Below are 12,593 nucleotides of genomic sequence, written 5' to 3'. Positions count from 1 at the left end.
TTCGTTACAACAACTATAGTTAAATATTTTACAAAATGGTAACAAAATTTTAAAAATCTAAAATAATATTTTGGGGAATTATGTGTGTTGAATTAATTATTTTGTAAACCTAAATCCGTTTAAATTGGGATAAATATATTTTAAAAAATTAATTCCGTTACTACAACTAGACAAAATGTTCAAATCTGGGTAAATAAAATATTATATAATATGGTAAAATAGTAATTATCATTTTTGTAAATAAAGCTCATGGTTTTTTTTTAATGCAATTTTTTAATACAGCTTATAAGCTGATGGACCTAACCTTCAAAATTGAGATAGATAAATAAAGAAAATTTTCAAAAATATCCAATTGCGTATTTATAATAAATTAAACTCAAAAGAAATGTGTCTCCAATTATGATTAATTATTAGAGGAAAAAAAAAGAAAAGTTTATTTGCAGAGAAACAAAAGAAAGGGGGAAAATATACACATAATTTGGCAAGAAACAAAGATATCTCTTTGATATGTATTAATTCATAAAATTAGTGGAATATGTTAGTTAGATAAATAAATTTGAAATGTTAAATGTCGTTTCAATTTTACTAATATCGTTTTGACTTCGAACTTGATTTTGTTATATTTCTATTTTGATTTTGGCAAAATTTGAAACACGAAAACTTTAGTCCTTTGGGTTAGTTTTCTAATCCAACTTCAATCCGCTAGATTGGACGCCGTGTGACAAAGTTACGCATGAATGAGTCACATTCTGAGTTTTAGATACCTCAGTGCATCAAAGTTGTGGGCAGTATCCATTGATTCATGTATATCTTTCTCACCCGACATCCAATTTTGGTGATTCAAGTTGGATTAGAAAACTAACTCAAAAAACTAAAAATCCTATTTTTTGGGTTTTGCAAAATTTGGAATTAAAAATGATCAAAATCACGTTTGAAGTCGAAACGGTATTATTAAAGCTCGAACGACATTTACCACATCCCTTAATGAATTGACGTATTTTTATTTTGATTTTGGCAAAATTCGAAACACGAAAACTGTAGTCCTTTGGGTTTTTTTTTCTAATCCAACTTAAATCCCCTAGATTGGATGTCGTGTGACAAAGTTATGCGTGAATGAGTCACATTATGAATTTTCGATACCTCAATACATCAAAGTTGTGTGCAGTATCCATCGATTCATGTATATCTTTCTCATCCGACATCCAATTTTGGTGATTCAAGTTGGATTAGAAAACTAACTCAAAAAACTACAAATCTTAATTTTTGGTTTTGCAAAATTTGGAATTAAAAATGATCAAAATCACGTTTGAAATCGAAACGGTATTATTAAAGCTCGAACGACATTTATCACGTCCCTTTGTGAATTAGTGGATGATATAATAAAATTAGCCAAACATGGCTATATTTCATTAGCAACATATTTATACGTCAAGTAATATGCAAGTTTTAATTAATGGGTCAATTAGTGGGGTAGTGATGAGTAGATAGTTTAGTTATTATTTATGAGTATTATAAATAGATGATAATTAGCAAATTATTGAAATATATTCTCTTGTTTTTTTATCTCCATCCTTATTCTATCTTCTCTAATTCTTGTTTTCTTAATTCTTGATCTTCTTCTTCATCTAATTCCAATTTTCTTAATTCTTCATCATTCTTCTCAAAGAATGTATCTCTATCTTGCATGGTTCACCTTAGTGGTGTTCTTCATCAAGTGGTATAGCCTCCGCCGCCGCCAAAACTCGGCGCCGCCAGCTCCGCCATCCCTTCCGTTCATCGGCCACGTGCATCTCCTCAAGGAGGAGTCCCTCCACCTGTCACTCTCCTCCCTCTCGAGGAGGTACGGCAGCGTTTTCTCCCTCCGACTCGGCTGCAGGCCGTTCCTGGTGGTCTCGTCGCCCTCAGCTGTCGAGGAATGCTTCACCACGAACGACGTGGTCTTCGCCAACCGCCCCGACACCCTGGCGGCCGACTGCGTCACCTACGGCCGCGCCGCGTACGTGTGGTCGCCGTACGGCCAACACTGGCGGACCCTCCGCCGCGTCTCCGCCGCCAAAATATTCTCCTCCCAGAGCCTCCTCAGAACTGCCGGCACGCGCGAGAATGAGATACGCGCCCTCCTCCGCGTTCTGCACGGCGGGAAGAAGAAATCCACCGCCGCCGCCACCGTCGACCTGACTTATCTTGTGTCAACGTTCGTCTTCAACAACATGATGCGAGTTGTCTCCGGGAGACAACTCGTCAGCGAGGAGGATATTATTGGCGGTGATGCCGGGAGGGAGGCGGTGAAGCAGATCCGTGGGGTATTTCCGCCTACCCTGACTCTCGGAAGCTGCGACTTTTTCCCCGTGCTGAGGTGGATCGGCTACGGAGGAGTGGAGAGGAGGTTGAGACTAATCCACGGCAGAAGAGACGTCTTCTTGCAACGGCTAGTCGATGAATTCAAAGGCTCCAAAGGGACGAGGAGCACTACTTGTTTGATCGAAACGTTGCTGTCGCTGCAAGCAACGGACCCCGTTTTCTACACGGACGACGTCATCAAGAGTGTGTTGATGGTAAATTATCTCTCTGTTTTTTATTTCTTGAAAATATTTAAATTTTTTCGGTTTTTTTTCCGATAATAATTATTTTCATTTTCTTTTATAAAAGGTGATGTTCGTAGCCGGTACAGAGACTTCCGTAACGGCTATGGAACGGGCGATGTCCCTTATTTTGAGCCACCCCGAGAAGCTGCAGAAGTTAAGCGACGAGATCGATGAGAACGTCGGTCACGACAGGCTCCTAGCCGACTCGGACCTGGCAAAGCTGCCGTATCTCCGGTGCATTATTAACGAGACCCTTAGATTGTATCCTCCGACGCCGACCGTTTTGCCGCACGTGTCGTCGGAGGATTGCACGGTTGGCGGGCACAGCATACGAAAGGGCACAATCCTGCTGGTCAACGTTTGGGCCATGCACAGAGACCCTGAGCTGTGGGACCGGCCAGAAGAGTTCGTGCCCGAGAGATTCCAATTCGAGTCCGAGAGAGAACTAGGGCACAAATTTCTGCCTTTCGGAATGGGCAGAAGGGGCTGCCCTGGGTCTGGGATGGCGTTGCGGACCGTTTCACTAGGGCTGGCTGCACTCGTCCAGTGCTTCGACTGGGAGACACTGTCCGGTGACGTGGCGGCGGCTAAGCCTCTCGAGGCTGTCTGCTTTGCTCGGGAGCAAGCAGCCCACATTTTCGAGCAACTCTGATTTTTCAGTATTATTATGTAATATTATAAGAATTATTAATAATGCTTCGATTCTTGTCGGAGAATAGTACGTACGATAGAAGACTATCTTCGGTTATTATGTAATAAAATCACGATGGTTTTTCTGTTTAGTTATAAATTTGATTTGAGTTCCTTCCGTTTGAAAATTCTGCACTCGAAGAATCTTCAAAAGGATCGTCCAAATTAATAAATATAGAGCATCATCAACAACTAGAGGAATGTAATCGAACAAGTGTGTCGAAACTCGTAAGCAGTAAGTAAACATACATAGCATGAACAACTACCGGCTTGCATTAGAACAAGTTTGTCAAAAGTAATAAACGCAGCATCAACAACTACTCGATTGCATTAGAACAAGAGTATATTAAAAAAAACAGAGTAAGTGTGGAAAATTATGTACAAGAAAGCATCTTTAGTTACTCGATACTCTTTACAAAAGTAGGTCAAGTTTTTTTACCTTGTTGAACAAACAAAAAACATCACAAACGAAACGAAAAATAAAATAAAAAACTCGAGCAGGATCGGTGCTTGTAGTCTTCAGGCTCGTTTTTTTCGATATATGTCCAAACATAGTGCTCGTATACATATGCAGCTCCACTGAAGCACGGTGTGACTAACCAGCCGGTGAATATTAGCTTTACGTATGACCAAAATGGCAACCTATCTCTCTCACACACACACACACACACATAACATACATACATACATACATACATACGTACAAATTTATTCTGATATATTAGTGACTGATTGTATCAAATCTCGTTAACCTAAATAAACCGCATTATTCGTGATTTTGCCAACGGACAATCGAGGACCAACGTGAAAGTGCTAGCAAACAATTCAAAGAGAAACGGTCCTTCATTTGTCCAATCAAACGCATTTTTAATCAATCCATCGATGACGAATGCTCTATTACTAATGCAGAAAATATATATGTGCTCTCATTTATATATCTAGAGGTAGCTCAACCCTAAATTTAAAAGGATATCTTAATCTCTGGTGATTCATTTTTTATTACAATATAAAATAATACTATTATTTTATATTTTTTAATTAAATATTATAAATATATATTTATTTTTAGATACTTTTTGTGAATAACTGTACAAAAGAAATATAATTTACCTCTACATATACTATTATCAAAAAAATCCGCAAAAAAAAAGAAAAGAAAAAGTGAAGCTACTTATAAGTGTTGAGAGCCTAACATACATACAATCACACATATACAAGAAGTAAAGATACGAGTAATTCAATCAAAGAGCCATATTAATTAAATTCAATTAATTTAAAAAAACAAATCTCCAAAGAATATTTCCAATTGCGAAATATATATATACTAGTAATTCACCCGTGCGATGCACGGGATCAATTCTAAGTACAATTTTTTAATGACTAAAACACGACGATGAGGTAAATCAAACATTTTTATGAATGAAAAGAGAATGTTAATTGGCATGGGAGTAATATAGAAAATAAAAATATGTTTTAGATAAAATAATCGAACGAAAACTTTGAATAGTTGATATATATTACGATATAATCTAAAAAGTTTAAAAACAATAGCAATTCCATTTGATTTAAGTACCGATATAAACAAAGTACATGACAAAAGAAAATATGAAATACCAAAATTGTGATATAAAAATTAAGATATATTATTTGATCCAAATTGTACAACTTTCTCGTCCAATACACTCGTATCCTTAACATAAACTTAATTCTCAAAGTAGTGATTTAGAGCACATGCATTAACATCGCTTATAACTCTCTTTGCGAGTAACATGCACATTTTTCGTTGTTCAATTGCAATCAGTGATACACATTACTGAAACATAATCACCTAAAAGTGTAAAAAATAAATACAATTTGTACTATAAATCACCTTTATTTAAAAAAAATACAAATTCAGTGGAGTATGCAATAAAATTAGCATAAAGTGCAAGTAAACTAACACGGAAAAATAATTATACAAATAAAAAATACAAACAACAAATATATATTTGAATCACAATATACAATTTTTTGATGTACATTCATATTCCCTGAAAAACTTCCTAGTAGTCATTATTGTAAGTAATATTAGTCGTCTATTCCTGCTTGATGAATATTTTTATGCCACCTATACTCTTAACTCTCCATATTACTACGTATAATAGTCCATGACACCTCTACTCTTAACTCTCCATATTGCGACGTATAATAGTCCATGTCACCTCTAATACTATATTAATATTCATCTAATACTAATACTAATAATAATACAAAAATCAATATTAATACTAAAATCATTACTAAGAGCAACTCCAATGCAAGAACTAAATGAAGTATCAAACTAAAAAACCATCATTTTTTTTTTCTAAAAGTATCAAAGTATTATATCAATTATCAAATGAATATTTAATGCTCCATTTTGATATCTCCCATTGGAGTTGCTCTAAGACTAATATCAATATTAATACCAATATCAATACCAATACTAAAACCAACACTAATATTTATACCAATACTAATACCAATACCAATACCAATACTAATACCAATGTCCAATATCAATACCAATACCAATACCAATACCAATACCAATACCAATACCAATACCAATACCAATACCAATACCAATACCAATACCAATACCAATACCAATACCAATACCAATACCAATACAAATACCAATACCAATACCAATACCAATACCAATACCAATACCAATACCAATACCAATACCGATACCAATATCAATACCGATACCGATACCGATACCAATACTAATACTCATACTCATACTCATACTCATACTCATACTCATACTCATACTCATACTAATACTAATAATAATATTCATATTCATACACATACACGTACAAATACTCATACTAATATCAATATTAATACCAATACTAATACCAATACATATACCAATGCTAATACCCCAATACTAATATTAATACTAATATTAATACTAAGCCGAGTCTTCTTGACTTTTTGAGTGTTCTGCTTTATCCGATGTTTTAGCAGCCGCCACCTAATACTGATATTGATACTAATATTAACACCAATTCTAACACATTACAAACACTAATACTAATACTAATACTATTACTAATACTAATACTAATACTAATACTAATACTAATACTAATACTAATACTAATACTAATACTAATACTAATACTAATACTAATACTAATACTAATACTAATACTAATACTAATACTAATACTAATACTAATACTAATACTAATACTAATACTAATACTAATACTAATACTAATACTAATACTAATACTAATACTAATGCAAATACTCAACTATTACTAATACTAATATTAATATATACTAATGCTAATACTAATACTCATACTAATACTAATAATAATAAACCCATTCTAATACTCAAAGTTTAATTGTTTTATGAAATTGAGTCACAATACATTAGAAATTTAGTATTTTCCCCCCAAAAGTAAAAATGTACTTCCTCAACTTAGATAAACTTGTTATCGATCGTATGCCGACATAATAACCATCTGAATAAAAACGATTGAAGTATTATGACAAATAGAAATGAAATCTTCACCAACCTATTGACCTATTTACAACATCATATGCACATGAAGCAATCTCCTACCTAAAGAGATTGCAAATACATATTGACCGACTTCTAAAATTCAGAAAAAATTGCACCTTACTGAAAAGATAAGCAATGAGTACTCAAGCAAGGATAACCTAAATAGTATAATTAAAATATTATTAATATTATATCTATCTAATTTTTTAAATAATTTGACTTCTTATGAAATTATTAATTATATTAAGGGTAAATGGCAAATAGACCCATGACAAGGACACTTAATTAAAAGAGGGACATCCAACTTTTTTGTCTTTAAAAAAAATCCAGCTCATTCAAACTTATTTGCAAATAAGGAAAATCCCTTTATATATACCAAAATTACTCCTAATTCATTAAAACCCAATTCAACTACAATTTCATGATTTACACCCCCAATTTAGCCAAATTTCATTAATTAACCAATTTTAATCATAATTTCAATTTTGACCCGCCACCACCGGAGACCGCCGGTCTCCGGCGTTGACTTTTTTTTTTTTGAAAAACTTTTTTTCCAGCCGGTGAACTGCCGTTGACCGCGGTCTCTGGCGTTGACTTTTTTTTTTTTTTTTATAATTTTGTTTTTTGTTAAAAAAAATATTTTAATTAATATTACTGTCATGGCTGCTAAATTACTGTCTCCGGCAGCTATTTAACTGTCTGAGACAGTAATTTAACTGTAAATTGACTTTTTTTTCCTTCAAAAATATTTTAATTAATATTATTGTCTTTGCTACTAAATTACTGTCTCCAGCAGTTATTTGACTGTCGGAGACAGTAATTTAACTGTTAATTGATTTTTTTTTAAATATTATAATTAATATTATTGTATTCGTTGCTAAATTACTATCTTCAGCAGTTATTTAACTGTCGGAGACAGTAATTTAACTGTTAATTGACTTTTTCTATTCTTAAATTTTTTTTTTAATTAATATTACTGTATTCGTTGCTAAATTACTGTCTCCAGTAGTTATTTAACTGTCGGAGACAGTAATTTAACTGTTAATTGACTTTTTTTTTTTTTTTTTAAATTTTTTTTTTCTTAAAAAAAATTATTTTAATTAATATTACTGCATTGGCTGCTAAATTACTGTCTCCAACAGTAATTTAACTTTCTTAGACAATAATATTAATAATATAACTGTTCGGAAAAATAATATTCATAATATTACTGTCCCAGACAGTGATATTACTGTCTGAGACAGTAATTTAGTAGTCAAGATAGTAATATTAATCAACGTCGGAGACCGGCGGTCAACAGTGGTTGACTGGCCGGAAAAATATTTCAGGAAAAAAAAAAGTTTTAAAAGAAAAAAAAAAAGTCAACGCCGGAATCTGGCCGGAAAAAAAACATTTCAGAAAATAAATTATTTTATGAAAAAAAAAATTTGGGGGGTTAATGTGATATATTTGTTTAAATTCGGGGTCAATGTGTAATATTAAGGAAGTTAGAGAATAATGGGTGGAATTGATAAGAATTATTTTATGGAGGGTATTTTAGACTAAAGACATGGGGATGAGTTTAATAGAGAGACTGTTTTTTTTTTTGTATCAAAATGCATTTAAGTCCCATGTGATGGGCTTTTTTGCCATTCGCCCTTATATTAAAATCATCACAACAATCCTTAATAATATTTATTTCTTATGATAGACCGTGGTTCAGTATTTGATTAAATGAATTTGACAGTATTTTCAATATCCGATAAAATATCAATATCAATAATATATATATATATATATATATATATATATATATATATATATATATATATATATATATATATATATATATATATATATATATATATATATATATATATCTATATATATATATATATATATATATATATATATATATATATATATATATATATATATTCTTACATGTTACATTATATTTTATAAATATTTTCACTATATAACTATTTATGAATATATATAATAATAAAAATAAAATTTTGTATATTTACATATTTAAACCCTTACAATTTTGTTTACTACTTTATCAAAAGCAAATTGTCAAGAAAAGGAATTCAATTTATGATATTGTATACATAACCATTTAAATGTTATTTCAGTAATGTTTAGAACTCTAAGATTAAGCAAAAAAAACTTAAAAATTTCATTACTTAAATTTATAGCATATTTAAATATCTTAGTACAATTAAATATTTTAGTAACTATAATGTAAAAAATTAACTATTTTTCATCTATATGAATTGTGAAAAGAGTAAGTACGAATATATATTTAATAACTTTCAGATATGTGAGGTCCATAATACTAAAATATTTTGTAATATATCACCACATGCATGTATAATAATAACCCATAGAAATATTTATATGTTTACCAAATATTTTGTAACTTAAAAATTAGAGTCGTAATAACTCATTTAAATGTTTTTTTTAGAAATTCATTTAAATGTTATTATAGTATTTAAGTTCTAATAAATCGACGTCATGTCAAATTATGTTTTATATTTGTTTTGATTATATCTATTGTAAGAATTAGTTACACATGTAAGATAAATTATATCAAAATTGACAATTAATATATGAAACTAAATCTAGCAAAAAAAAAAATAAAAATATACCACCTATTTGTAGCTGGGGTTCTGATTTTTTTAGTAAGTAATATTCATGTAGGTAACCAAACTAAATACGATATTTTACATAGTAGCTCGAATTGCCCATTAGTAAATATTTTGTTATATTATCAATAATACCAATATTGTATATTAATAATATGATTAAAAATATATTTTAATAAGGTAAAGTATGATATACTATTTTAAAAGTTCTTTAAAGATATTTTTTTATTATATATATATACATAAAAATATATTTCTACCAATATGTTTGATAATTTAAGACATTTAAGGTTATGTGAACTGTTCAAATATTTCAGCACACTAATAGTTCTAAAAGCTCACTTTTACATTTAAATTAATAATTAAAGATTTTACAAAATTATAATAACCAAAACAAACAGTTTCATTTATAGATAATACAAAATATTTATTTGTTTCGAAATTTTCTAAGAACTTATGGATTAAAAAAATAAAATTAATATTTCACGTAAGAAATAAAAAAAAAATTATTTCTTCGTTACACTAAGTACTGAATTATTGTAAAAAGTCCAGATGAATAACCAGAACAAAATTTTACTCAACATGAATCATAATGATTAAGAAAACAACATAGATATTTGAAAAAAAATGAAAATCAACATTAAAGAAATTAAAATAAGCAACTAAATGCAATCAAATCATATAGTATCAACAATCTTAAACATAGTAGAAAAAATGTCCATTTTGCACCATAGAAGAAAATGATACACAACGAATCTTGTATTGCGGCAATACTCGTTGTATATATATATATATATATATATATATATATATATATATATATATATATATATATATATATATATATATATATATATATATATATAATATAAATTCGTATGAACAATTGGTAGACCAATCAAACTCTACTCACCGGCTCTCTTGGCACAATCCAAAAAAGACAATTATTTGATGTCACCGAGTCTTGAGTCTTACCTATAATCTCTATATTGTCATTGAGTCTTGAGTTTTTCCTTGCAATTTCAAATAAGACAATTATTTAATGTAATGATATATTATTATGGAGTTAAATCTTAACATAAAATAATCAATCAGTACGAAAAACAAACCTTTGCCGACTATATCTGCAATAATAAACAAACAAAATAAAATGTTAGATATACAATCTTATATGTAAATAAAATTATAAATAATTATTGTATGAATACGACATAATTAATAATAAAAACGCATAAATATAAAGCATGCGAAAATTAACAGAAAAAATGAAACTTTATGGAACATTTGTTGTTTTCTGGAACGAAATTGGATGAAAGTGATGAGTGCATGGTAAAAATGATTTTATACTTGTCTTTAGTTTGCTAAAAAGGTAAATAATACATAATTAAGGCACAAATCAATTAATTGTTAAGAAATCATTCTTTTCCGAAAATCAATAAGCACATTTAAATAATTATGGTACAATATTGTGTCATGTAAATATTTTATTCTCAAAATGGGAAATAAAATCAATATATTATTTTCCCATATTAAATCCTTCACATTTATCAAATCAAATAATAAAATTATGATATGTTTGCCAAAATTAATATTTGAAGATTTATCTTTTCTTAGAAATTAGTTACAATTCAATATATTTAAAGCATAATATATATACTATCGGATTTAAAAAGAAAAAAAATCAAACAATTACCTAAAAACATGATATTTCGAATTAGTTTGTGAAATCCTATAAATGTAATATATTTCAAAGATCTAATACTAAAAAAATACAAAAAAAAAATACAAAAATTACGGAAATATAAACATAATATAATAAAAATCAAAAATATATACATAATATTAAAAAAATCGAAAATATATACATGATATAAAAAAATTGAATATTTATACATTAAAGATTGAGTTTTCTGAATTTTAAAAAAATATAGGTGGAAATATATTTCGAAAACTTAAACTATTAAAAAAAAAAATCGAATTTATAGGATATTAAATGCATGAAATATTAAATGCATGAAACAACAACAACAACAACAACAACAACAACAACAACATATTCCTTTATTTTAATATTTTAGTATTTAAAAAAACATTTTTTTTATGAAAATTATTTGAATATTCGTAAAAAAATTGAGTTTCATGAATTTTTTTCAATAAAAATATTTTGAAATACTGAAAATATAAATAAGATTTTTTTATTTCGAATTTATAAAATATTAACTTTGGAAATAATATATATATGTGGTAATTATTAAATGATTGTGTAAATGTAAAATAGGAAAGAACTAAAAAACATCCATAAATAAAAAAGCCACCTAATCAATTGAAGAATCCACCTAATCAATTGAACTCCAACTAAGCAATTTTGACAAATGACATCATCATTTGCCACATGTCAATCATATAGAGCATATCCTCTTTTTATATTATATATAGATACTGAAAAAATCCAATTAATTAAAAAAAAAAAAAACAAATCTCCAAAAAATATTTCCTGGCTGAAAATATTTTTATGAGGCTGTCAAATTTAATTTTACTGATATTGAGGTCAAATGTGAGTTTTCACAAAACATACTGTAAAATAGATAGAGGGTTGTAAAATAGTACGACACCATCAATTACATTTTAAATAGACGGGGATTACATTATAAGCTCTTAAACATGAAACCTTTGTAGTTTGGCGGCTCACCAATTTCTGTAGTAAATTGAGGACTTGAGGTAACGGTTCTATCCACTTGTCTCCTCCCATATTATAGAAAAACGAAAACGAGTAACGGCTACTTCCCTTTGGACTTACAACTCTGTGCAACGGGCTCGTTATCTTTTCGTTTGTGAGGACCTGAAAAAATATATGTATATTTAATAAAAAAATATTGAATTAACCATCATATATATGAATTAATTACTTGCCTGAAAAATATCGCCTAGGTTGCAAACAAATGTTTCGGGAGAAGGCGGAATAGGAATATGACGTCCATCCTTGAGAAGCTCAAACCCTCCAACGTCATGTTGGAATACAAACGTAATCGCATTCCCATCTTTGTGACTTGCAATTCCAACATTGTAGGGTTCCATCGCTGGAAAATAGCGCGTAATGTTCATCCAATCCCAGCTCCGACCTTTATTAATTAGGGG

General features: G+C 29.6%; 1 protein-coding gene across 1 annotated transcript; it reads left to right on the top strand.

The window, feature by feature from the left end:
* The first annotated feature begins 1,457 nt into the window (after positions 1-1,457).
* On the top strand, positions 1,458-3,403 carry LOC148767886 (cytochrome P450 81C13-like). The gene is made up of 2 exons (XM_088823551.1): positions 1,458-2,555; positions 2,650-3,403. Exons 1-2 carry the CDS (start codon positions 1,668-1,670, stop codon positions 3,235-3,237), a joined length of 1,476 nt encoding a protein of 491 aa, XP_088679677.1. The 5' UTR covers positions 1,458-1,667; the 3' UTR covers positions 3,238-3,403.
* The last annotated feature ends 9,190 nt before the right edge of the window (positions 3,404-12,593 follow it).

This window comes from Erythranthe guttata, chromosome 9 (genome assembly GCF_056151865.1).
Source record: "Erythranthe guttata isolate IM_541 chromosome 9, IM_541, whole genome shotgun sequence".
NCBI classification, from domain to species: domain Eukaryota; kingdom Viridiplantae; phylum Streptophyta; class Magnoliopsida; order Lamiales; family Phrymaceae; genus Erythranthe; species Erythranthe guttata.
The sequence above is the reverse complement of the archived record's forward strand: the minus strand, read 5'-3'. Positions and strand labels throughout refer to the sequence as shown.

Coding starts and splice junctions, on each gene's coding strand:
- LOC148767886 (XM_088823551.1), top strand. CDS start 1,668: ATGTATCTCTATCTTGCATGGTTCACCTTAGTGGTGTTCTTCATCAAG. Junction 2,556..2,649: donor TCATCAAGAGTGTGTTGATG/GTAAATTATCTC, acceptor CTTTTATAAAAG/GTGATGTTCGTAGCCGGTAC.